Consider the following 25363-nt stretch of genomic DNA (forward strand, 5'->3'; position numbering starts at 1 on the left):
ATAACTAAATCTGGTCTTTATTTAATACAAATAATAAATATTAATTATAAAAACAACATATACTATTTATTTAAGTGATACTGGATAATCTCCACCTATCCTACTGACGATTGAATCTACCAGACTGGAGACTTTCAGTTCCTCGTCCTCGATTTTATAAATTTTTCTTACCAATTTCACGTCTGTTACTTTATCCAGCTGCGAGATTGGAGTCTTCTGTCCATCAACGAAACGGAGAATTTTCTCAGCTACCGATTCTCTGTCATTTTCGTGATGAATAAGTGCTACTAAAATATCCCTGTCATTGTCATTAACTCCGAACTTGGTCAGTGACAATGATATGTTTGATGAAGATGACATGGCGAAAATAATTTCAGTGAATAATGACTTGGTAACAAGTGTGCCGGCTTTTTCTCTAAGCACCGCTTTGTTGGCCGCTACCGCGACTTGGAAAGAATCAGCAACAAGTGCGGCTTTTAGCACACAGCACTCCAATTCACCAGATAATATTTTCTTACGAATGTCTGGCATATTTTTTACGTCTTTGTATAAGTAAAGTGTCAAGTATTTTTGCGTTGATGGATCTAGTTCCAGAGTATACGTTTCCATTGTGCCTCAAAAATTAATAAACATTGGTTATGTTGTGGTTTTTAATTATTTACTATAAAAAACTTTATTTACTCATCTAATAAATTATTTGATGACGAGTATTGATCATTTACTTGATAAATAATTAAAAAACAGTAAAAAAAAATTTTATTTACTCACAAACTTTCTATAGTTTCAGAATAAAAGTAATTTTCTCGTAATACTTCAGGTTTCTCTCTCTCTCTGATGATCGTCGCGCGCAGATTTTTTTAGGCGCGCTAAATTTAAAAACATTAATTAATGATAAGAGAAATTATCTATTTATTTTATTAAAAATTATCTTTGGTGATAATTTTATATCTAGAAACATTTTAATCAATCAACTGAAAATGATTTTTTTAAAAACGTATCGTGAATCGTGTAGATAGACACCGCCATTCAGAACGAACGTCAATAATAAATTTTCAAAAGATTTCTAGTACTTACTGTCAGCTGATAGGTCTGTCAGCCTATTGATAAATTAATATAATTTTGCATCAGCGGATTATTTGTAGCAGTGCTCGATTTTTTTTTCTTATTTTCCTCCGACATGAAGCGTTTTTATGAAATTCATGGAAACTGACATAAGTTCTATATATTGTTATTGTTTACAGTCTTGATATATTTGAAATATTATTTGTTAATTGTTGTGTAAATACAAGCATTTAAATGAAAGGAATGGATCCAGAATTTCATACGGAGTTGATTTTAAAAGAAGAAACAATTGAATCTTTAAATGAAACCTTGGAATTCGTAGACGAGCAAGTTGAAAAACTTGTCAATGCTGAAGGAACAGGATCAAGTGCCATTGGAATAAGACCTAGACCTCTGATTTGTAAGCCAGAGAATGTTAATATAGAGCGTAAGTCTGAACCCATTGAAACTAAATGGCAATGGGCACCTGGAGCCTGGCAAGATGCCACGAGAACCAGTGCATTCCAACCCTACAAGGTAATTAATTGATATTTTTCACAATGGAGCATCATCTGATAGAGATTTTATGCTAATGTCAATTGTTTATTATTCATACAGCCTCCAACACTGCTGACAAACTTACAAAGAGGGAACACCAAGACCGAAATACCTCAGCTGTATGCTGACAGTGACATTACCTTCCATACTTTAGCAGGACAAGGCGAGCTGACAGCAGATCATTTGAAATTAGCACCAATAGATGCTACTGACAAGAATGGACTGACAGGACTAATGTGGGCTGCTGCTCATGGCCAACTGGGCACTGCGAGACAATTAATTAAGGCGGGAGCTGATAAAAATTACAAAGGTTTGAATGGAGAAACTGCTTTACATCTTGCTGCGTCTTATGGTCATCATGATCTTGTTAAATTATTATTGAGTAATAATATCGATCCCAATGTCAGTGATGAGGTACTTGATAAATTTATTACTATACTCAAGTTAGCCTAAGTCTAATTTTTAATTACTGTTGTTGTTTATTTTCTTAATTAATAAATAATAAATATTTGTCTGCAGGAAGGCAATACTCCATTAATTTATGGAGCATATGGAGACCATCCCCACGTTTGTTATGAATTATTAACACGTGGTGCGGATCTTACGCACCGGAATGTTCATAACATAAGTGCTTACCATGCTGCAGTATTAAAAAAATCACATACGGCTAAAGCTGTCATTGAAAATTACATAATACAACAATGTGTTATTTAATATTATTATTATTATTATTATTATTGTATAGTTAATTAATAAAAGTTATTATTTGTTACAAAAAATTCCAATTTGATATTTAATGGATTTATTTTATTAATATAATAATTATAATATTTATCTTAACATAATACTTAAAAAAAAAAAAAAATATATATATATATATATATATAAAGAAATGCATAAAATAGTGTAACATTAGTAATTATTAATTACCTAATAATTCTTAATTATTCACAATTATTTAAATATAAATGATAAGAATGCTACTCTGTAAAAATTTATTTAATTAATAATTTTAAATTTTATTAATTGTCCTTAACTTTAAAAGATACATTACCTTAGGGCATGAAAAAATTAATTATTTTATTTATTTAACTCTGATCATATTCTCTACCTATATTATAATTATCAATACAAGACATGACGGCAGTCATTTAATTACACGACTTCATAACTTTCTGTAAAGAATACAGTCTCTACTGAATGCTTTACCGGATTCTCGTCTTCAACGAATAGGACATCAACGACCTGGTGGATAAAAATATAATTAAGTATTGTAAATTAAAGGATATGTAGTTTTTAAAAATAAAACGATTTACTTTCATCTTAGCGTATGAAGTTTTTGATGTGAACGAAACCCGCAGTGGGAAAAAGTCCGACGGAGTTGAGGACGGTGCTGAAAATTCCATGGATCCAGACTTTGAAGACGCGTCGACTAGCGGCAATGTCCAGACGAGTGTATTTTTTCTGGACTCGTGGGTATACTGGCCGTCGCATTCGTTCACGATCGGATTGCAACCAATGGGCAGAGGAATGTTTATCTGGACGTCGTTCAACTCCAGGTCTGTTTGTTCCAGCTCGTATTCAATGTTGACGTCGCATCCGTTCTCGCCATTCTCAGATGGCCAGCAATTTACTAAATAATTTATTAAATATTTTAAATAAAACTATCGTAGAATAATTAAATTTATTTATTATGAATAATTTACGTACTGGAAATGGGTAATGCCGTTTCATCTTGGGATTGTAATCTCCATTTCAAGACTCCAACATCAGTGTTCAGTGGGAATGGTTTGGTAGGTATTTTTAGACCAATTTGCCCATGAGTTCTAAACAAATCTTTATCAACATTTGGATGTGTCTGCAACTGGATACCTCGTGTGTCATTATTTTCCAGTTGGACGCGAATGCGGCCCCATTTTTCGTCCTTGATATGTAGAGTTACAAGACCGTGTAACTCAAAGTGTTGAACTCCGCCATCGCGGCCAATGCGTACGTTCAGTTTTTCTTCTTGTCTTAAGTGTACTCTGAAAAATTTACAACTTAAATCAAACTCTGGACTCCTGAAATTATGATTTCAATTATAAAATACTTACGGCTCTGCACTACTAATTTGTGGAGTAATTGGCGCGATCTTGGTGTCTGCTTTGACATTTGTCGCGACTGTTTCGCCTTCTTCCTTAAGTTGATCCACAAATGAATCAACATCACGAACTTTACCACCAAGTTTCATAGCACCAGGACCAGCAGAAGTAGGTTTCCTTTAAAAAAAAATTATCACGATTTAATTACTCCATAATTCAACTTTAATTGTATTTTAAAACTTACGATGATGATATATAACTCTGTTTAACTGGTTCAGGCACATAAGTTGCAGAATCACCAACAACAGAAGTAGGTGTAAAGCTACTGCTGTTATTACCAAACCCACTTCCAATCCCAGGACTTTTAGTTCCACCTTTTTTGCTAGCCTCCAGTCTCTGTCTCTGAAACTCTTTAGCTTTTTCCCTCATTTTATTTTTAGCTTCACGCTCCTGCGTAAATCTGACAGCTTGGAATACACGTTCCTCATGTGAGTCCATCTCGACAAAAGTTCTTATTTGTGCGAGATTAACACTTTCGCGATACCCAAGTGCTACTATTTCATCAAACGCAAATATCAAATTAAATGCATTGTCTGCTATTTCTGATTCTTCCATTGATTTACAATACTCCGGAATCTAAATAATTATCAATGAAACTTATCAAATATTCCTGGTTATCAATAAATAAAATAAAATAAAATAATAAATTACCACTCGTGCAAATAATCTTAAGGTCTCCAAGTCTTCCAAAATATTACTGGCTTTGGTTGTTATCAACAACATGTACAGTTTTTCCAAAGGCTGGTAGACATATCTGACAGAATCAGTTTCAACAAACGTGTGTTGCTTTCCAGTGCTCATGAGCTTCGGGAATGCCGCTAGCAGACCCTCTATCCTGGCTTTGGTCATCTCGACAAACTGTCTCGATATGATTGCTAGAAAAATAATTATCTTTTAAATCTGTCCAACATGGCAGTGGCTGTCATTGGTTATGTGATGTATTAATTCAAAAAGTCTATCTGTCATTCTTACTTTTTCCATTTTTTGTGGTCACCGCAGCTGATATCAGTACCTAGTAACATATAATGACATTTAATTATTAATTATCACTGGCAATTATCATTTTAAATATCATTTAATTAACCATCACAAGTGCCGTCAAGTAAATTCGATAATTTAAAAAAAAATTAACGCGGCAATAAGAATATTTCAAATAAAGTATTAAATGGATAAGAAAATAAATAATTACCATTTTGATCGTTATTATTTAATGCAGTATCGGTATTTAATAACCTAGGTAAAATGTTGATTTTTGCCAGCTCTTCAACATATTACACCTTCATCGAGATGTTTATTTCAAACGAACAAGAGGGCGTACTGTAGATGACGTGTTCAACGTGACGTTCTTGACGGGTTTTCATTGTAGCGACAATAATAAATGAATACATAGGATAAAAATACCTCTCACTCTACCCTCCATACCTTTACCTACAATAATATAAAAATATATAACGAACAATTTACTTGATAACCTTTTTTTTTTAAATTTAAATAATTTTTTAAAATTATCACATGAAATTTTTTTATGACATTTAAAGCCACGTGGTAATTAATAATTAGCCAATCATAAATCATATAAAATAAAAAGTATTGTTCTAGTGGATTCCACTTCCTGTTTAATGTTTACTTTGATATGAATACTGCACCAACATACATCATAAATAAATAAAATATATAACTGCAGTATTGAAATATAAAAAAATAATTTTAAAATTTGTTTTATTGCTTTTCAAAAATTTACTGTCACTGCAATAAATGTTTTTTATTAAAAGGCATTTGAAATGGATAATTTTAGCCAGCAGGTATTTATTTTACGTTTTATCACTCAATATTGATTAACAATTAATTCTGATGTAATAAATATATTTATTACAGTAATCATATTTTTTTTTGTCCAGGTTGATGAGGTTGAAGCGCTGAGAGCTATTTATGGAGAGGACTGGCAGGTGGAGGATGAGGAAAACGGAGCATTCAGTATGAACGTACATGAGGGTAATAAGAGTATCAAACTCTATGTTAAATTGACTGCTGATTACCCTTCATCTGCTCCTCCTCACTACGAACTGTCTGCTCCGGAGCTGCGTTTGGAGCAGAAGAATCACATATGTTCCCTGCTTCAAGAGGTATACTTGTAGGTTTCATTTTTTTTTTTTTTTGTCTTAATCTGGCTGGTATTTGTCGATGTGACGCATCAGTAATGAATGTTAGTTTGGTTTTAATTGTAATTGCTGGTTCTTTTAGATCGTTAGCTGGAGAGCCAGTTCTGTATGCTTGGATTGAAAAAATTCGTGAAGAATTACAGAAAGATAAATCTTGTACAGAGAAATCGGTGATAAAAGATAAGGAAGTTGATAAATCTCAGGATAATTCATCAAACTTAAATGTAAATATAGAGGATGAAAAATGTCCGGAGATTTTTCATGGGGAAGTGATTGTTGATAGGAAAAGTTCGTTTCAAGGTCACGTTGCTCAAGTATTTTCTACTCATGACGTCAAGTAAGTTTTTGATGAGTAATTGGTGAAAAACAAAAATTTTTAAGCCAATTTATAGAACAATTAATTCAAGGAAATTAAACTTTAGAGCCCGCCTATTTTATGAATTTTTTCAGAATGGTCCTAAAAAAATTGTACAGAATTAAAAAAATAGAACAAGCTACCCACAATATGTACGCGTACAGAATTGTTACTGACAACAAAAATTTTGTCCAAGATTGTGAAGACGACGGTGAGAATCAAGCTGGTGGAAGATTATTACATTTACTGCAAATAGTTGACGCTAAAAATGTAATTGTCGTTATTTCGCGATGGTACGGAGGAGTACATTTGGGACCAGACAGATTTCGGCATATAAATAACGCAGCGAGACAAGTTTTGGAAGCTGCAAATTTAATAAGCAGGAATAAAGAAAAAAAGTAAAATATGTACATTTGTAAATAACAATTAAATATTTTTCATAAAAGTTATTTATGCTTAATTACTTAATTTTGTTCTTTTCTTTCACCACAAATTTTGTCGATAAATTTATCATACCATTGGCTGATATCTTGCAGGGCTAATTTGACTAGCATAAAAAATATTAAAATTCATAAAAGTAGATTAGATAAATATTAACTATTCACTCTACTTAATTTATAGTAAAGTAATTAATAATTATTATAATTAATATATCAGTAGATAAAAATCATACCCTATCCAGATATTTTTTTTTAAGTAGTAATTATATGATTAAAGTTGTTCATTTCGCTTAATAATTAATAACTAATAATAATAATAATAATGAATTGTGCGAATTTAACAAAATAATTGAACATGTTTCGGTGTGAATTAATTATTCAACTAATTAAACAACCACCCAATCTTCAGCTTCTTCATAAATTGCTGAGGATACAAATTCTTTTGACAGTTCTACAAAAAAAAATTGATTTTTAATTAAATAATAATTTATTAATTATCAGTATTGAAAAAAAAATTAATTACCATTGAATTGTATTTCCAAATCACGTGAATTATTTTGGCAAGAATTTTTTTTATTATCAACAATCAGATCCTTGGTATTATTTTTAATAGTATACAAATTTTTGCTGCATTCACCAAGAGTTTCAAGTTTTTTCAATTCCGTACGATAGCTTTCGTCTTCATCAGACTCATCAGTATGCTCACTGATATCATTATTTTCCCGTGTCGATAATACTTTTGGTTCTATTGTTGGCTCTGTACAATTTAAATAGGTGATAGTGTTGAGTGAATTATTGGTAGTGGAGTCTGGTGACAAAATCTGGCTGCTTGTCATGTACTCGGACCAATCGAAGTTCAATACGTCAGCTAATAATTTTTCTTTAGTCTCTACGTCTTTTTGTATCGTCTCGAGATTTCTCTCAGCTTTAAGAATCGAGTCGTCGTCAATACTCAGAGTAAGCAAAGACGAATGTGTCTCATGGATATTATAAGTAGGATGTGATAGTAAAATACTGTTTGTAGTATCATCAGTATTACAATTACCATTGATACATTTATTTTGTTTTTTATTTTTACGCTCCGGTGTAAAAACGACGTCTTCGAAATCTTGTTCACTTATTTTTTGAAATATTTGACGTCTATTCATTCGCGCCTCGTCATTGTCATTTTTAATTTTATTTGATTCCGTTCCTTGCTCGGTCTCAACAGGAACTTCTGCGACCAGAGGAGTGTCGATGCTCAGTGGGATAATTGGCGGCATCTCGGTAGCCTCCTCTCCACTGACTACTGGATTAGGATCGACCCCGCGAGACGGCAGAACACTCAGCGCCTGTATAATATTGCTGGGACTAATTTTGTAAAATGGAATAGGTATTGAGTTTTCTTTGAGCTTCGTCGTGAGACCAATAATACTAGCAGTCACCGGTTTGCTCATCTCAGCAAATGATCCAACCGGTTCCTTTAATTCCTCTGGGGTTGTTTCAATATTACAAGACTCCGGATGGTAGGCAATACGTAAAATATTTCTCTCACCTTCCAAAACAAATATTTCGTCACGTGTACAAGCGACATCAGTTATTTTTCTCAGGTCACTTACAACTGACGTGATAGTTATAGTTACCGGATTGATAACATGAATGTAATCCTCACTGTAAGTAACAAATAAGTCGTCGCAAAACGGCAAGACGACACCGAAAGTCGGCTCTCCGCGTTTTTTCTTCAACGTTTCAGGTGCGGGATTCAATAACAGTACTTGAGTATTACTTGTTTGAAGGGCTTCTTTAAATATCAAGGTCTTCATAACAGTACCATTTTTATCCGCTTCCCATAATCTTAATCCTGGCCTACTAGCATAGATAATTGGCTCCTGAATCGGCGTTTGTCGGGTAGCAAAGACAGCACCCAACTTCCCCAACGTCTTTCTCTCCTTCTGACCAACCTGGGAGACTTTGCTATTGTGGTTCCGGTCCACAAGGATTGTTCTGAAGAGCGTTGACACCAACAGCAGCCCTTGCTGGTAACTCAATTGAACGACCGCATACTTTTCATTCAACAATTCTGATGATTTAGATAAATGCATATAAAAATCTATTTCCGTGAGTACGACCAGCCCGTCCTGATCACCGCTGAACAACTTCATCCCATTCTTTGACCACTCGACAGAACTAACTGGACTTTTATGAAGACCGCCGATATTGTAACGCTCTATTTGTTTCTTTTGCTTGGGTTTCAAACTGTCGGGTAACGACTCGGGTAAATTTTTTGGTATCTGAAAGACCGTCACCACCCCGTGATTATTTCCAGCGGCTACCATGTAATCAACTGTGGAGATTACTCGTAAACTGGTGATACTCGAGTTGGAATTCTCACACCTTAAGCGCTGGAGGTCTCCAGATGCTCGATCGAACCAATAAACCAGCCCGCAGTTCGTCCCGATGGCTATAAATTCTGGCACCGCATCGATGCAAGTGAAATTAATATCCTGAGTAAAAATTCCATTCTGCAGTTTGACCGGTATCTGTTGGAGAAGATTTGTTAGTGGTGCCCATTCTCTTAAAGGCCCACCGTCTTCGCTCATTGGAGTCATCATCTTTTTCTGACCAACTACACCGACATTCCATTAAACGAAATCTTGGAGTCACTAAACACTAGAATTAAAAACAAAAATACATTCAATAAATTGATAACAATTATTTATTATTATTTTCTAGCAATTTCTTACCGAATGACTGAAATTTTATTTGATCATATGCTCGCAACTTTCTCTTATTTATTAATTTTTTTTAATTACTAGCTTCCACTTGATATTTAGCAACAATTGATGTACTTGTTAGTAAATAGATTCTATTTGGGCACCGCAAACAATTTGACAGTTCAAACGTCAGGTTTTTGACACTTGATCCACCAAATAATAAAACACGCATGTATATATATGTATATATTTATATAAAATATAAAGCTGAATTTACAGAGCTTATGTGGTTGTGATGATTACGCGTATCGATACTCGCAGCTGAACTTTGCGCGGCAAATATCAAACTTATAACAATAACATGAAAAAAATAATTAATTTAGTTATGGAAAATTTTATGGGTGAAATTTTTTTTGAATTTAAATAAAATGTATTGGAGAGAAAAAATAAAGTGTTAGTTTAATTTTTAATAAATTAACAAGTGAGTAATTATAGATATGTAATTAGATAATTAAAAATTATCCAAGTAGGACATTTGGCTTCGAAATTTAAATTAGATAATTAGAATATTTGGTCAAAGGTCATAAATAGCAAGTGTAGAAGGTCCAGAAAAGTGTAGAGGGTAAGTCCTCTATTTGGCTGGCACATAAAAGAAAAGGAAAACCATTTCTTTAAGTTTCGTCTAGGATTTCTCTAGGATACCTTAAGCCTCTTGAACACTCATCAAGTCTAGACCTTTGACAATAAGATTTATACTATTCTATTGTGTAATTAATTTTTTTCTAGAGTACTTAGGAAAGACTTAAGTAATTTTAATCTGTTTTGGGTTTTCCTTATCTCGCTTTTGTTTCATACTTAATTTTAATTATACCCTCAGTTAGTCATAAAAGTGAAAAATTTATTGTTATATATTCAATTTCCTATCATTTGTCATAATCCTAAAATTTATGACCTTAATGACAATAGTACTCAAATGCTTTCATATTTTTTCAGGTATACGGAGACATGTAATTTGAATTGAAAGGGGGAAAATTAATACTTCTATGCTAAACCAAAAAATTTATGTAATTCATTAAAATTATTATGAATATGAATGCAGCTGACAATTGTAAATTTATAAAGTTTTGAAATAAGTCAATGAAATGTAAATCAAATAAAATTTAAAAAATGCGCATTTAAAAAATTTAAAAATTACTAAGTGCATTTTTTATAAATATTATTTTACTAATTATTTAGTCTATTTATTAATAATTTAAAATTTGTCTCATGTCTGCTATATTCAGTCATATTTTTTTTTATTTCCGTCATTATTTGAATTTCTATTTCTCCAGGACAAATAGTTGTCACCAGATGTCATGAGCAATTGTTGTTGAGCGCGGGTCTTGCAGTTTCTATACCTGTGCTACCCTGAAAGTAACTTCCGGAAAGTGTTATTCATTACTCCCTCCACCAGATCTACAAGCCAATGACATGGACATTGATCCCCTCCACGCTTCTTACAGTGTTGCCGAAAGTAGCCGCGTACAGCTGATATTTTAAGTTGAGCATTGTCCCATCAGTTGTTAATGGTCATCCATTGCCGTTGGTTCTGTTGGTTTCTCCAACCGTCTTGTTTGTGATATTCAGTTTGTAATATTTAATAATAATATTATTATTTTATTTAACTTATTTTTTACTAAAAATATAACACTAGTTTATTAAAATGCCCAAGAGAAAGAATCAAGCACTAATCGATTCTGACAGCAGTGGAAGTGCATCAGACAGTGGATCCGACTTGGATAATGTAAGTAATATAACCTCTTTAAATTCCTAAGCATCATTTTTTTTAAACTCAATAAATTATAAATAATTATGAATTATTTGTGGCGTAATTTGTCGACATAGTTGGTATTCAGCAGATTAATTATTGCAGCCGTGCATTACTATTTTTCCTGACTTGATGATGTTGGAGAGCAGTGTAGTAATTTTTGGTTTACTGGATTTTTTCAGGATTTATTATCATTGGCGAAAAAGAAAAAGGAAAAAACACAAAATGATGTGCAAGCAGACTCGGGTACTTCTGATTCTGATGATGAATGGAGCGCTAAGTCTAATAAAGCTAAGAAAAAAGTATCGGTTAAAAGAAGTAAACGTAAAATTCAGAAGCCAAATTCTGAAGAAAGTGGCAGTGGTGATGATTCTGAAAAAGCCTCGGAACCTGAAGAAGGTGCTTGTCTAATTTACAATAGAGTATTTTTGTCAGAATACTTTTTAAATTGAATGTCATTATTTATTGTTAATTAAATTTTGTAGGTGAAGTATCAGACTCAGATGTCAGTGTATCAGACTCGAGTCAGGAAGAGTTCAATGACGGGTATGATGACAAATTGATGGGTGACGCAGAAGATCAAGCGAGATTAGCTCAGATGACTGAGAAAGAACGTGAACAGGAGATTTTCAAACGTATTGAGCAGCGGGAAATAATGAAGACGCGTTTCGAAATTGAGAAAAAGTTGAGAATGGCCAAGAAACAGGATCTGAAGAAGCAGAAGGAGAATAAAAAGAAGGAGAAGAGTACCACTGAAGAAAAGAAAGTTGAACGGGCTCCTGATCTTAAGGAACGTAGCAAAGATCGTAAAAAAACAATTGAAGAGAAGCAAGACAAAAAGTTCCACGCCATGACACTACTTAAAGCTCGTCGGGAGGAAAAGAAAGAACGTGAGGAAAAAGAGAAGTTGAGGATCGAGCAGCAGCAGCAACAGTCGAAGGATGATGAGGAGGAGCTTGATGACGACCACAAGGCCAATAAGACAAAATTGAAAGCTTCAGATGTTTATTCTGATGACAGTGGGTCGTCCGACAGCGCTGAAGAAGAGGAACCAGCGAAGCCAGCTCCTCGTCGGTCGTCTTCGAGTGAAAGCCGAGACTCTGACTCGGATAATGACAAAAAATCAGTGACTAGTACTAAGGCAAAACCCAAGAAACCAATTTACGTAAGCAATAGAGAAGATTTGAACAAAGTACGATTGTCTCGTCACAAAATGGAACGTTTTGTTCACCTTCCGTTCTTCGATCGCGTTGTTCGCGGTTGTTTTGTGAGGATTGGTATCGGCAACAACAATGGGAAACCTGTTTACCGAGTCGCTGAGGTCAGTGGAGTCTGCGAAACCGGTAAAATTTATCAGCTTGGCGGTACGAGAACAAACAAAGGTCTCAAATTGAGACACGGGGCCCAGGAACGTGTCTTCCGATTGGAATTCGTCTCAAACCAAGAATTCACTGACTCCGAGTTTAGCAAGTGGAAAGAAACGTGCGCTCTTCAGGGAATTTCAATGCCCACTTTCGAAGAAGTCGAAGGCAAGCTCAAGGACATCAAGGAGGCAATGGTCTATGAGTTCAAAGATGAGGATGTCGAGAAAATAGTACAGGAGAAAGGAAGATTTAAACAGAATCCTTATAATTATGCTATGAAGAAGGCGCAGCTGTTGCGTGAGAGAGATGTAGCCAATGGCCGTGGTGATGACGAAACCGCGTCTCGTTTGAATCAAGAGCTAGGCGAACTTGAAGAACGCGCCTCGGAGCTCGACAAAATGCGCACCGCCACGATCTCCAGTATCTCGTATATCAATGATCGTAACAGGAAGAAGAATGTCGAAGAAGCTGAGAAAGCCATCATGGAAGAGTTCAGAGCAAATAAAGGTAAACAAGTCGATGATCCATTTACCCGACGTAGTACCAAACCCCGGATGGTTTACAAACCAGACGAGGAAGAAGTCACACCCGCACCCAATCTCACCGACAAATCTACTGCTCCAGTACTTGGAGATATTCTTAAAAATATTAATGACAAAGAAAATGGCCAAGAGCCCAAGAAGAAACAAAGCAGTGAAGATTTATTCAATGCCCATGACTTTGATATCACAATAGACTTGGAAGTGCCCATCCCAAGTAAGTTTTTATTCAATTATATTTTGGAAAAACTAGTTCATCAATTAAAAATTACAGAGTCTAATATCTATTATTTTTCCAGGTAATCCTGTCAGCGTATTACCCAAACCCGTTAGCAATATTAAGGACACAGGACCCCGGCGATCACTTAATCTTGAAGACTACAAGAAAAAACGCGGACTCATCTAACGTCTCACTCGCTATATAAATGAATGGATTGTCGAGCGACAGAGGATAAAAATAACAATTACTCTAGTTTATATTTACGAAAACAAGTTATGTGGCGTAATTATTTTGTTGATATATCGCCTCAGGTGGAATAAATATTCATATATATTATTTGAGGTATATTTAATAGCGCGTATTGATAATAACCATAACGAATATTTTTTTTTACTCACTCCGTTGGAGTTGTCAAGGTGATTTGAATATTTATCAAACTAATGTTCATAAACTTGACTAGCTCTGGCTATGAAAAAATATACGATTGTGTCCAACAGTACTGTAAATAGATTAATTATTATTATTATTACTATTGATAATTAATATTAATGCTAAGATTTTGTTTTATATTTAATAATAATAATTATTATTGTTAATTAGGTAGGCATGAGCTCAATCTACTAATGTATTTTGAAAATACTATTTACTATCGACTGAAACCCTATCGAATTTTATAAACTTATCTACTTATCGTAGATACATCAAAGACTAACTCTTTTTTTTTCTTTTATTAGTTTTTATTTAAAGCGCCATTTTTTAGGTAAATTTTAGTTTTATTAAAATTTTAAGTAACAATAAAATTTATGATACTGAGTTACCCGACGTCTAATAATTTTTGAATTTTTTTAAATACGATGAATTATAAAAATTGCACCTACAGTATTGTAAATTCTCTACATGTGCATATTTTTAGTTTTTTTCTTTTTTAAATTAAATTATTGAAAAAAAAATCCGAAAATTGTTAACTTCAGAATCATATTAAAATTTATCGCATTAATTTTCTCTTTTAGATGTACGTTTCATGACGCGTTGTTTGATTAATGATAAATAAAAAAAAATAATATGTGAATCAAGTGTTCAATGTAGTGTTTATTTTTACAGGGACAGTATTAAAAGATATGAAAATGAACAGTGTATAATTTATAACTGCAGTTCTTATTATAGTAAAAGTAAAAACGCAGGTCAAGTAGACTCGAGTTGACCAAGTGTACTTTTAATAATTGTATTACTTATTAGTTATTAATTATTATTATTATTTAGAAAATTAATCGACCAATTTTTTGTTATCGATATAATTGTAATAATTGTATACATGTACATAAGCGATAAATTGAATTTATAAGTTAAGTAGCTGATAACGTTCTCTTATTTAATTACTAATCAGTGTATCATGATATTAAATATGAAGAATAAAAATATTTAAAAAAATTAATCAATGTATTTTGAGATTAACTTGTAATTAATGTGCGCGCGCAAACAAAAAGTCAAAATGTCCTGTGCAGCGAAGGTGGTGTCTCCCTCAAGCGGGTACCAGCGTTTGCAATGCTCGCTGTACGCTGCCCATATAAGGCAATTTCCCTACATCTAAATCGACGATTGGTTGATACCGCTGGCACGTCATCACGATGACTAATTTCGTTGTTAATTCACCATTGATATTTTACATGCCAAGTCACGTCGAGTGCATCGAACGTGTTAATTAAATTACAAATATTATTTTATTCAAATTTAATTACAAAAAAAAAAAAAAAAAAAGAAATTAGACTTCATTGACGGGAATGATCGTCATTGGGTATCTCCTAAAATCATCGCGCTTTGCCGTTTATATTTTTGTCGAGCATGGATCCGTTTGTGAGATCGTACATTTAAAAATAGCGTTTTATATAAATCGCGCACCGGTTCCTGGACCGCGTCGCGCTGTTGGCGCCGTGGAAATCAGTCCTACCGGCATCGGCAATAAAACAATTTAATGATTAAAAATATTAATTAAGAGCAGGGTTATTCCCGCGAAATAATTCAAAGGAGTTTTGAATAATTTTCGGGGGCCCAGGTGGGTGGGAAAGTTGATGCAGACTAATGATAAAATTTAAATTATAAATTAATTGTCGCGATACACTGGAATACGACCAATGGCAGCGCTTGTATTTAGTGTGCGCGCGCAGGCGTAGTGATACACGCAGTGAGTTGTGATGGTGTGCGTGTGTGAAAGACGAATGTCTGTGGGTTGCTGGTTCAGAGGATCCTCCCTTCCTCGTCGTCGCTGTCGTGGTGTATGTACGCGACCCCCAACTGAACTGGACATATTCGAGTCGTCGAGTAGATTCCCAGTTTTACCACAGGCGGATTCTTACAAAAGTGTTGGTAGTGTGCTTGCTTACTTGCTTGTCTTGTTTACTCATTTTTACTCGCTGCTACTGGTGACTGCTACTAAAAATGGTAAATATATATATTTATATGTGTATAAATATATTTAATATATAAATAATGTGACATTTTAATGGGTGGATATATTTATTATCATGTATTTAAATTAAACCGAGTTTGGGCGTATTTTATTTAACCGCACTGGTTATTTTTTCTAAGTACGCGACGTAGTAGTCCGGTGAGCCAACAACTTTGTGGTTATGACGAGGTGGAAGTGAGGTGGACGCTCTGCCGGTCGCCATTTCTGTCCCGGCACTAAGCCGCAAGCACATTTTTTAAATTATTTTAATTCACGGTTTTGTTAATTCAAATTTTTTAAAATTCCCGCATAAATAATTATCTAAACACCGGCGACATATTAATTAACATTTAATTATTTTTTAAAGATGACGCTCTAACGGCGAGTCGATTGATTTAATAACCAGGAGACATTCACTCAAATGTCGTCGTCGTCGCGGTCGTCGTCAAGGGAGTGCCGTGTGTACTTGTCCTTTCCAGGAACCCGATGAATCACTTCCCTGTGAACACAGTAATTCACCGATTGACAGATTGCGATTACGCGTCTACTGCTATCTCTCTTATTTTCGTTAATCGCTTACTTCACATTTTCATTTAAATCACGTAAAACATTTTTTTATTTTATCAAAAAAAATCTTCAATTCAATTACAAGTCGGTTTCAATTTTTTTATTTTTTATTTTTTTTACAAGTTACATAAATAAATATAAATCTTGCGTGACGTGATAATCTGGCATACCCGTTATAACGTTAACGCATCGGTGCATTATTACAAAAATATTTAAAATTATTTTTTACTCAACGTTCAATGGATTCTATCCGTGACTTGTTTCTCTTTCTGACTCATACATTTATCCACCCATCCATCTATACATACATACATACATACATACATACATACGTACGCGGACATGTACATTACAGACTCTCATCTATCTTCCCCGGCTCTTTTCGGAGTCCATCCGATACCCGACGAATATTTATACACTCTCTCTTTCTCGCTTCTTTTCTTCTTTCACTCCCAGCGTGTAGTATGCATGAGACAGTTTCTTTCAATGATACTATTGTACATTTGTTCATGCACTTCTAACAAATTTCCATCTCATTTACTCTCATATAATACACGGGCATACAATCCGGCATTATTTTATATTTATTTAAATAATAAATTTGTAGTCTGGTGTCCTGCCGAAAGCGCCTGCATAAAACATGGTTTTTAAAAAATAATATCTTGTGTCGGATTGAAAGCGATCATGTGATAAGAGCCAAATGTCATCTCGGCTACTGTAAAAAAAGTTACGACCGGGAATAAAGAGTCAAAAATAATAATAATGAAAAGTATCAAGTATACCTATGGTGAGTCATCTCTGGTTTGACCTTGGGCGTTCTCGTCATACCGCCCCAGAGGGAGCTGGCCTCCGTTAACCGAACCGACATCCCCATTGACGAGGTGATATCGATCGACGGGGTCGCATCCCACTTCTCTGTATCCCATTCTCGCGTAATGCGTGTGCCTGCCTTCAGGGACACCCGAGCCAAGTATGAACACGGAGCTCGATCTGCTTATTTTAACGTTAAAAATTATTCCCAAGGGGACTAAATGTCGCAATAAATTACTTGACGAGTGAAATATTATTGTTTTTACTCAACACACACTCGCTAAACTAAAGTAACATTTGGATTATTGCCTGCCGACACACGCTCGTCCTCTCCATCATCATCATCATCATCATCATCGTCTTAGCTACCTATGAGTATCTGTCGCCGGGTGACCAACTAACCGACTTAATTTCACAAAATTTATAAATAATTCCACATGAAATAATCCATTGCTGCCAAATAAATGTTATTATTTTTTAAAAATTTTGATCATCGCTATTTTTACAAGTGCAATAGTCTCTTGTAAATATTTATTTAGTGCGTAATTAAAATACTGTTGGCTTGTTACTCTGTATATTAATAATATATATTTGAGGGATGGTTATAAATAAATTTCTTCCCACGCGTTGTAGATTATGTTAAAAAGTAACTGAAGAATTAAGTTCTAAAGTTATCCGCCGTAGCACTTGGGCACGTGGCATGGATTTTATCTACCGTTGTTTTACCATCAATGTGCAGTGATCCGATTTTTTTATCATGAATCAACGGTTCGCGTTTTTTAAAATGGAATTAACGAGGCCGACAACTCACTAATTTAGATAAAATAATATTTTGACAGACGTAAAAAAAAAAAAAAAAAGAAAAGAAAACTTATTAATTTTATAATTAAAAATATTTTTCAGGCATCTGGAGTAACTGTAGCTGATGTTTGTAAGACGACATATGAAGAAATAAAAAAAGACAAAAAGCATCGATATGTCATTTTTTATATTAAAGATGAAAAGCAAATCGACGTTGAGGTGATTGGAGCACGTGACGCTGCTTACGATGCTTTTCTTGAAGATTTGCAGAAAGGTGGTGCTGGAGAGTGCCGCTATGGTCTCTTTGATTTCGAGTACACTCATCAGTGTCAAGGCACCTCTGAAGTAAGCCTCTTAACTTTTCTTTGTTTAACTTTATTGTTATTATCATTATTTTTAATCTCTTAAAATTTACATTCAAGTATTTTGTCAATACTGATAACAGCAACAGCAACAATTAATTTTTATAATTTTAAATTACAGGCTTCCAAGAAACAAAAATTGTTCCTGATGTCGTGGTGTCCTGACACAGCTAAAGTAAAGAAGAAGATGTTGTACTCTAGCTCATTTGACGCCCTAAAGAAATCCCTCGTCGGCGTTCAGAAGTACATACAGGCGACGGATCTTTCGGAAGCCTCGGAAGAAGCTGTCGAGGAGAAGCTCCGCGCCACTGACAGGAATTAAAGAGTATTCCGGGGACATCTCCACCAAGCGATTTAATACACAAAGAATAACAAAATAAAAAAATTTTTAAAGTAAAAAAAAATAAAATAAAAATAAAAAAAAAAAAAAACGTAAACGAGAGAGAGCGTGAGTTCGAGCGGGTACGTTTTTATTTCCCCCGAGTAAATGCTCCGTGTCACATCGCATCGGAGGTTCACCTTTTTACACATTTTTCACTTAATAATAATAATATTAATAATAATAATATTGATAATAATGATAATAATAATAATAATAAATAAATAATTAAATAAAAAGAAAAATACCGGCTACTAGATATTGCGGTACATGTATGATTAGTCACTGATGAGTCGAAGGACTGGAAGTAAACGGGCTTTATACATCAAAAGTAAAATTTCAATTAATAAAAAGAAAAAAAAAAATGAAAACTCAAGTAATGTAATAATTGTACCCCATATTTCTGTATTGTGAACGTTGCGTGAACTTGTCTGGCGCGATTATTATATAGTGTATCTATTATTAATTGTAATAAGATAATAACAACATTGTAATTGTAAAAGATTGCAAAAAATTAACAAGCAACCACGCAGTGAGAATGAAAAAAAATGCTATTATTTTATTTGTTTGTCTCAGGCTGTATAATGTTTAAATTAAATTCATTTCGTATTGACATCCCGTTATATTTTCTGATATTTTATAAATTTTCATACCTTTTATTAATGCCACAACATGAAACAAAACAGAAAAACAAAAAAAAAAAAAATAAAAAACAGTGCATCACGCTTTGAGACGTCACATTCATACAACTTACATTTATAAATATATATATATCATATTAAATCTATCTAATTATCACCGCTGTACTCATACAAAACATACAATTGTCAGTGATGAGTCACCACTTCTCTCGACTTATCGTCTACTGTACAATCGTGCTCGAATAAATAACAATGACAGACTGTTTTTAACTAATTGAAAGACGCTCATCATCATCACCATCACAATCATCATCAACATTGACGCACAATACAATAATTTTAGCCTTAACATATCTAACATTAACATTAATTCGTAATAAAAAATAAACCTTAATCTCTAACTGATAATATTTGACAACTGTTCCAAAGATATTGATAATAAAAATAACACGAGGACTATACTTAGAGTTGAATTTCTCGTCGTAACAACGGCGGCACTGTTGAGGGTTTCAGACCGTGGTGTTGGTGAATCACTCATTACAACTGTTTAAAAAAATATTTAAGTATCAGAATAAGCAATTAATTTACAGACTGAATCATAAGCGACGTATATATATATATATATTTAATTACCTAATGGTGATCCATCATAAGCTGGCTCAACTTTGTAATGATCTTTACGAGCTGTTGATAATAATAATAATAATAATATTATTAGGAAGGACGTATATCAGTCATCAATTAAATTGACATTTACTCACCGACTCCTTCAGTGGCAAACCGTAGGATCTTGGACGGCTTGCTCCACCCATATCGATTTCTAGACAATACAAGTGCCTCGTAGTGAGTTTCAGGCGCTAGTCCTGTTAGATTAAAGGACTTGGCATGAAGAGGACCAATCGCATCACTTCCACTGGGGATGAATAGCTTGTGCCAGTCACGACCACGATCTGCTGGCTGTATTAAACAACTTCAATTAATAATAATAATAATAATAATGATAATAATTCATCATCCCGGTTTTCCATTCAATTCATACAAGCATCCATACTACATATATAGGCAGATAGATTTATCAAAAGACACTTGACGTACCGAGTACTTGCGAAACCAGAATTGGTACTCGATAATCGGTATGTAGCTGTCAACTTCCCATATGAAATTATAAGCATTCGTACCAATAACATTGGATTCTTTAAAAATAGCCGCGTTGGCTATTCCGGACAACTCAATACTTGTTTCACTGATTCCTAAATCATTAGCGGCTCGACAGATGTAGTAACCGTAGTCACTCGGCCTGACGTTTCTTATCACCAGGCTGTGGATCTGCCCGCTGATGTACTTGACAATTCTTGATGAGTACACCACCTTGTCATTTTCTATAAACCAGTCGACTTTCGCGTCAGGGTAAGCGGTTACTTTGCAGTCTAGCTGCGCCCTTATTCCAGGGGACGCGTGGGTCCAACTCTTCTTGGCCTCGATCTCTGGTTTATCTACGGGTTAATTAGAATATTAAGTATTTATTACGTCAAATAACAGACGGAAGTGCTCATTTCGCGTTCATTAATGTCATTAATACTTTTAATTAACTGGCAAACATTATTATACTGATGTATGTAATGTACATAATAAATTGTTGACTGTAGCCAGCATCAATCAACATTTAATAAATTAAAGGACGTGATGACTTGTAATTCAATTGTAATTGCGAGTTGGTACATATCTGATCCAAACATACAATTTACATTATCATCATTGAAGCTGTTTACATCCCACGATTTTTATCACTCTGATAAATTCTGATAAATAATTTATCAGCCGTAGCTTGACCAGCGCAATTATCAATTAGAGTAAATTTGTATGATTGAGTCAATTAATTATCTAGTGTAAGGTAATTTAATTTAATTTAATAAGGAAATATAAGATTCTTACATCGTATCCGCAGGTCTATGGAAGCGGTCGCTGGCTCGCCAATTCCATTATCAGCGACGCAGGTGTATCGACCAGAGAGACTGCGATTGTCAGCACGGAATCTGAGCTTTGATCTCTCATCCAGCAATTTCATCTCTTCATCCTGTATACTCGACAAGAGCCACCAAGAGAGTCGTTCATTAAACACTTGAGCCATAAATTACACCAGACAAAATTTACCTTCATTTTCCATGATATGCTTGGATAGGGCACTCCTTTAGCGATACAAGCCATTTCTACTTCATCACCAAAGTTTACCTCGAGTTCTCCTGCTTCAGGTACTGAATGAACACTCGGTGGATCTGGAGGGCGTAAATTAAAACGGTCCAAGTTATTGAAGTAGAAACGAAATAAATATTGCGTTCAAATGATAGCAGTCTTAAGACTCGAGTCGGTCTTGGGGGAATAATTTATATTAAATAAAAAATATTATATTTTTTTTTCAGTGACAAAAGACATCGAGAGTCAGGTGGTACTGCGGTCGCACGACTCCAGAGAGGGATCACGCTCGAGAGAATCAGTGCGTAAGATCCGGTATCTTATCTCAAGTTTCTTGTACTATAATATTCGCGTGGGAAATCTAACAACTGGTTTTACACATTCATACATAATACATTAAGGATCTATATATCTATATATCTATATTTATTATTTTATCGCACAGTCGAGATTTTCAGTGCACGGATATTTTATACTTACACAAAACTTCGATAGCTTGGACTTGTGTAACGTGGCCCCAAGGGGCCGGCCTTGAAGCTTGACAAACATATTTTCCGGAATCTTCTGGCTGCACTTGTGACACCTCCAAGCTCATATTGTCCCACATTTTTATGCGCGGCAGATGTATTAAATTTGGATCACTGCTGTCTGCTAGCAGAGTATCTTCTCGCCACCACCGCACGATTGTCGCAATACCTTTGAGAAAGAAATTTTTTTTTCTTTTTAACAAAGAGTTGAATTCATTTTTTTTAATTTTAAAATTTTTTATTCATGCAATTTGTCGGAATCCGTAGTGATAACAAGAATAGAAGCGAAAGCTTTTTTTAGAGAGAATTTGAAGATGAGGTTGCTAAGTCTAATTCCATTGGACCTGGCCCTCATTCACGGAAAAGCGATTTTGTTGAATTAAGGATGAAATGCAAATGGATCGAGCTGATGCCTTATAGGTATTTGTATCTATATACATATATATGTGGCACATGAACGACACTCGGCGAAACCTCGAGTGAGGTGTGGCCTGGTACTCGGATGGAAACTGGAGTAGAGTAGAGGATACTCGACCGAAAAAAAAGTTTATATTTCCCTCCGGGAATTTGCTAAAGAAATAGTAGCTCGGATATATACGAATTGCTTTTCCACTTACCGAGACTGTCTACGTGGCAGGGTAGTATCACTGTGTTATTTTGAAATGTCTTGACTGTCGTCTGGGCACTGTTGAAGCTTTTGCACGAAGAGATCCAAATACCTGGAGATATTAGGCAACAACAAAAAATTCCATTTAAATGACAAAGCAGGTATCCACAGTGACTTTTTGTCAATGCTTATCTGCTAGTATTTTTTTATATTTTTCTTTTTTTGCTGATACTATTTTTTTTTTACCACAAAACCTAGACGATAAATCCAGCAAAGTGAGCGCGAGACCTTCTGGCTTTCCTCATGAGAGAAACCAAAGCTCTTACTCTTAGAATTAAGCGCTCCAATTACAGAGTGTTAGCGAATGAAAGCTACGGGTATCTGTGTGACCGCTCAATTATTCTAACCGTTTTTTATCTCTCATCTACTTCGAGTGAGGATCCTTCGAAATTTTACTTTCGGGTAATAAAAAAAATCTCATTTACTTTACAAGTAAATAAATTTTTTTTTTAAAGAAATACTTTTTTTTTATTTGCACTTATTATTGGGAGTGATTTTAATGACATGTAATTTTGACTACTTTTTATGCAATTAATATTTCAATTTCAAATTATGGAAAAATTTTTAAATAACTTTGAAATTTTCTGGAACGCTCTGACCGGTTGTAAAATTTTTTAAATATTCCCGGTAGTTTTAAAATTTTCTTTAACCCGCAGCTTGAATTTCATACAGAAGAATTATTATTATAAATTTAAAAAATTTTAATTATCAATAAAATAATTTTTGCGAGATAAAAATAGAATTAGATTTTCTTGTGTGAGTGTGCAGTAAAAATAAATGAAATTTCCCTAGAGTATCGAAGATAATAACGAAATGTGTTAATCATCAGTTAATTGGAATCTCGAGTCAGTAAAATAAAAATAAAAAAATTTCTAAATTTTTTTCCATTTGTAAAAAAATGATTTAATTAATAAAAAATAAAACTAAAAGTTGAGTATTTTTACTTAAACAAATATCAGTTTAATTGACTGTTAATTTAAAAAAAAAAAAAAACTCGAATATTCACTCGCACTCAGATTTAAAATCACAATAAAAAAAACTCTTACCGATAACCGTGACACAAATAAACCAGCGTGGGACCATTTTGAGCACACGATTACTAATTACATTAAAAATAAAATATTTACGTTCGGCCTTAGCGGTAATAATTAAAATGTTAAAAGTTAAAAAATGAAATTAATTAAAATGTAATAAAAGCTTGAATTAATTTAAAAGAAACGTGTATTTTTTTTTTTTTATGTTCAATGTTGAGGGTGAAAAGTTCAAGGGCGAATTGTCGAGTGCGCGAAGCGTGCGCGTTTTCAAGATGAACTGATGCGGATGTGACAGCTCGTCGACTTGTTACTCCCCCGGGTGCTTCTTACTTTCTAATACTTGTACATACACTCCACTCATCATTCACATTCATCTGGGATATGTAATTACGACCAGTTGTCCACTGCGCAACCCAGTGGAGCTCACATCTAACAATATCATATTTTCATCACCACCACTGCCAGCAGCATCATCATCATCATCATCATCATCGTCACTGGAACAAAAGCTTACCACTTTTACATGCCACTAAAAACTCCTGGTCTGCTAACAATATTACCCACCAGTGATTAATGAATTTATGATGAATATTTAAACGGTTTTATTCGAATTGAAAGACAGATGGAGATTAAAAAATTGACGTTATCTGACAGTCATGTAGAGTGAGAGCCTCTGGACTCTGGAGACGTTTAAAATCGGTGTGTGTATAGGGGCGTAAGGGGTGGGGTCTTGGACAGTCGCATCACACAGTCACTGTCCAGGGCATTCTTCTATAATTTGTTCAATTTACGCACCGACACGAATATCCTATAGAGTAATTCATCGAGTTATCCATTCAGCTGTTAATTTAATCTTGGATTCCACTGCACGTCTATACTTTACTCCTTTTCTACTCATCTATAGTTCAAATTACCCGTGTGTTGTTGATCTACTTAGCTTTTAATCTAATTTATTTTATTAAATTACATTATGCTCTTTAAATATATTTAATGGCTCCTATTATTATAATTATTATTATTATTAATATCTTATTGATTGGTAATGCCACAGAATTTCTATTCACCTGGAAATTTTTAATGAAAATCCAGAAAAGGTCAGAGAATCTATTCTGTAGAAAAAAAAAATTTCAATGACTTGGCATTTATTTATTACATCACGCGATTAATAAAAATAATTAATTAATTTTTTTTATCTCTGGAAACTGATGGAGAAGTAAGAAAATTCAATTGATAAGTTCAAGTGGCAATTGTTTGTAATAAAAAATAAAATAATAGACAGTTTATAATATAAATTAATTAAATCCTCGGACAGTGACATTTAAGTATGAATGGAGTAATAACTGGTGCAGAGTAACTAGTACGTAAACCTGAGACAGACAATTGAAGAAATATGAGTAACATTTGTTGTTCCTTGCGTCTATTGTTATATGACGGGTTATTGCCTGGTTCTGGGCCAGGAAAACCGCTGATGAGTTACCTGGTGAGCTGTAGTATACATAAACGTTCCAGAGAATTGCACCAGATATAAATATTCTCGACAAATCGCTTCGCTGGACATAAAGTGAATATTGAGCTTTTGTGGAATCGATCTATCTTTTATGTCATTTCCTTCATAAAATCTGGCA

General features: G+C 34.0%; 8 protein-coding genes across 9 annotated transcripts; 4 read left to right on the top strand and 4 right to left on the bottom strand.

Moving 5' to 3' along the window:
- Nucleotide 1: 1 nt before the first annotated feature.
- On the bottom strand, nt 2-870 carry LOC103576155 (EKC/KEOPS complex subunit Tprkb-like). 2 transcript variants are annotated; one of them, XM_053737664.1, is made up of 2 exons: nt 769-870; nt 2-614 (listed from the first exon to the last, which is right to left on the bottom strand). In XM_053737664.1, exon 2 carries the CDS (start codon nt 607-609, stop codon nt 67-69), a length of 543 nt encoding a protein of 180 aa, XP_053593639.1. In that variant the 5' UTR covers nt 610-614; nt 769-870; the 3' UTR covers nt 2-66. The 2 variants fall into 2 exon arrangements, with proteins under 2 accessions (XP_053593639.1, XP_014299587.1); XM_014444101.2 differs by having other exon boundaries at nt 682-814.
- Nucleotides 871-1081: 211 nt separating this feature from the next.
- Nucleotides 1082-2353, top strand: LOC103576254 (DNA-binding protein RFXANK). Its single transcript, XM_008556409.3, has 3 exons — nt 1082-1578; nt 1660-2013; nt 2119-2353. The coding sequence occupies exons 1-3, from the start codon at nt 1297-1299 to the stop codon at nt 2311-2313; spliced, it is 831 nt and encodes a 276-aa protein (XP_008554631.1). The 5' UTR covers nt 1082-1296; the 3' UTR covers nt 2314-2353.
- Nucleotides 2354-2665: 312 nt separating this feature from the next.
- Nucleotides 2666-5057, bottom strand: LOC103576159 (coatomer subunit delta). The gene is made up of 8 exons (XM_008556243.2): nt 4930-5057; nt 4713-4752; nt 4392-4615; nt 3925-4316; nt 3693-3857; nt 3310-3623; nt 2916-3232; nt 2666-2844 (listed from the first exon to the last, which is right to left on the bottom strand). The coding sequence occupies exons 1-8, from the start codon at nt 4930-4932 to the stop codon at nt 2755-2757; spliced, it is 1545 nt and encodes a 514-aa protein (XP_008554465.1). The 5' UTR covers nt 4933-5057; the 3' UTR covers nt 2666-2754.
- A 74-nt stretch (nt 5058-5131) lies between these two features.
- On the top strand, nt 5132-6703 carry LOC103576160 (protein IMPACT-A). The gene is made up of 4 exons (XM_008556245.2): nt 5132-5542; nt 5639-5871; nt 5982-6236; nt 6350-6703. Exons 1-4 carry the CDS (start codon nt 5522-5524, stop codon nt 6654-6656), a joined length of 816 nt encoding a protein of 271 aa, XP_008554467.1. The 5' UTR covers nt 5132-5521; the 3' UTR covers nt 6657-6703.
- A 65-nt stretch (nt 6704-6768) lies between these two features.
- LOC103576162 (WD repeat-containing protein CG11141) lies at nt 6769-9617 on the bottom strand. Its single transcript, XM_008556246.3, has 3 exons — nt 9418-9617; nt 7218-9343; nt 6769-7145 (listed from the first exon to the last, which is right to left on the bottom strand). Exons 2-3 carry the CDS (start codon nt 9283-9285, stop codon nt 7081-7083), a joined length of 2133 nt encoding a protein of 710 aa, XP_008554468.1. The 5' UTR covers nt 9286-9343; nt 9418-9617; the 3' UTR covers nt 6769-7080.
- Nucleotides 9618-10954: 1337 nt separating this feature from the next.
- LOC103576163 (RNA polymerase-associated protein Rtf1) lies at nt 10955-14025 on the top strand. The gene is made up of 4 exons (XM_014444114.1): nt 10955-11170; nt 11377-11593; nt 11680-13314; nt 13397-14025. The coding sequence occupies exons 1-4, from the start codon at nt 11090-11092 to the stop codon at nt 13501-13503; spliced, it is 2040 nt and encodes a 679-aa protein (XP_014299600.1). The 5' UTR covers nt 10955-11089; the 3' UTR covers nt 13504-14025.
- Nucleotides 14026-15544: 1519 nt separating this feature from the next.
- LOC103576164 (cofilin/actin-depolymerizing factor homolog) lies at nt 15545-19292 on the top strand. The gene is made up of 3 exons (XM_008556248.3): nt 15545-15753; nt 18041-18283; nt 18422-19292. Exons 1-3 carry the CDS (start codon nt 15751-15753, stop codon nt 18620-18622), a joined length of 447 nt encoding a protein of 148 aa, XP_008554470.1. The 5' UTR covers nt 15545-15750; the 3' UTR covers nt 18623-19292.
- An 86-nt stretch (nt 19293-19378) lies between these two features.
- Nucleotides 19379-24050, bottom strand: LOC103576165 (neurotrimin). The gene is made up of 9 exons (XM_008556250.2): nt 23751-24050; nt 22655-22756; nt 21991-22206; nt 21472-21593; nt 21253-21394; nt 20416-20813; nt 20082-20277; nt 19954-20004; nt 19379-19863 (listed from the first exon to the last, which is right to left on the bottom strand). The coding sequence occupies exons 1-9, from the start codon at nt 23785-23787 to the stop codon at nt 19718-19720; spliced, it is 1410 nt and encodes a 469-aa protein (XP_008554472.1). The 5' UTR covers nt 23788-24050; the 3' UTR covers nt 19379-19717.
- Between the last annotated feature and the right edge of the window lie 1313 nt (nt 24051-25363).

This window comes from Microplitis demolitor, chromosome 3 (assembly GCF_026212275.2).
Source record: "Microplitis demolitor isolate Queensland-Clemson2020A chromosome 3, iyMicDemo2.1a, whole genome shotgun sequence".
Taxonomy (NCBI): Eukaryota; Metazoa; Arthropoda; class Insecta; order Hymenoptera; family Braconidae; genus Microplitis; species Microplitis demolitor.

What these genes read in the sequence shown, in the direction of transcription:
- LOC103576162 (XM_008556246.3), bottom strand. Translation starts at nt 9,285, where the DNA reads ATGATGACTCCAATGAGCGAAGACGGTGGGCCTTTAAGAGAATGGGCA. An exon ending in TTTGGAAATACAATTCAATG is followed by an intron (nt 7,146 to 7,217) that starts GTAATTAATTTT and finishes TTTTTTTTGTAG; the next exon opens with AACTGTCAAAAGAATTTGTA.
- LOC103576163 (XM_014444114.1), top strand. Translation starts at nt 11,090, where the DNA reads ATGCCCAAGAGAAAGAATCAAGCACTAATCGATTCTGACAGCAGTGGA. An exon ending in GTGGATCCGACTTGGATAAT is followed by an intron (nt 11,171 to 11,376) that starts GTAAGTAATATA and finishes GGATTTTTTCAG; the next exon opens with GATTTATTATCATTGGCGAA. An exon ending in CTTGGAAGTGCCCATCCCAA is followed by an intron (nt 13,315 to 13,396) that starts GTAAGTTTTTAT and finishes TTATTTTTCCAG; the next exon opens with GTAATCCTGTCAGCGTATTA.
- LOC103576159 (XM_008556243.2), bottom strand. An exon ending in CAAATTAGTAGTGCAGAGCC is followed by an intron (nt 3,624 to 3,692) that starts GTAAGTATTTTA and finishes TAAATTTTTCAG; the next exon opens with AGTACACTTAAGACAAGAAG. An exon ending in AACGGCATTACCCATTTCCA is followed by an intron (nt 3,233 to 3,309) that starts GTACGTAAATTA and finishes TAAATTATTTAG; the next exon opens with TAAATTGCTGGCCATCTGAG.
- LOC103576165 (XM_008556250.2), bottom strand. Translation starts at nt 23,787, where the DNA reads ATGGTCCCACGCTGGTTTATTTGTGTCACGGTTATCG. An exon ending in TATTTGTGTCACGGTTATCG is followed by an intron (nt 22,757 to 23,750) that starts GTAAGAGTTTTT and finishes TAATATCTCCAG; the next exon opens with GTATTTGGATCTCTTCGTGC. An exon ending in CCAAGCTATCGAAGTTTTGT is followed by an intron (nt 21,594 to 21,990) that starts GTAAGTATAAAA and finishes TACGCCCTCCAG; the next exon opens with ATCCACCGAGTGTTCATTCA.
- LOC103576254 (XM_008556409.3), top strand. Translation starts at nt 1,297, where the DNA reads ATGAAAGGAATGGATCCAGAATTTCATACGGAGTTGATTTTAAAAGAA. An exon ending in GTGCATTCCAACCCTACAAG is followed by an intron (nt 1,579 to 1,659) that starts GTAATTAATTGA and finishes TTATTCATACAG; the next exon opens with CCTCCAACACTGCTGACAAA. An exon ending in ATCCCAATGTCAGTGATGAG is followed by an intron (nt 2,014 to 2,118) that starts GTACTTGATAAA and finishes ATTTGTCTGCAG; the next exon opens with GAAGGCAATACTCCATTAAT.
- LOC103576164 (XM_008556248.3), top strand. An exon ending in AGTGTCAAGGCACCTCTGAA is followed by an intron (nt 18,284 to 18,421) that starts GTAAGCCTCTTA and finishes TTTAAATTACAG; the next exon opens with GCTTCCAAGAAACAAAAATT.
- LOC103576160 (XM_008556245.2), top strand. Translation starts at nt 5,522, where the DNA reads ATGGATAATTTTAGCCAGCAG. An exon ending in TGGATAATTTTAGCCAGCAG is followed by an intron (nt 5,543 to 5,638) that starts GTATTTATTTTA and finishes TTTTTTGTCCAG; the next exon opens with GTTGATGAGGTTGAAGCGCT. An exon ending in CTGCTTCAAGAGGTATACTT is followed by an intron (nt 5,872 to 5,981) that starts GTAGGTTTCATT and finishes TGGTTCTTTTAG; the next exon opens with ATCGTTAGCTGGAGAGCCAG.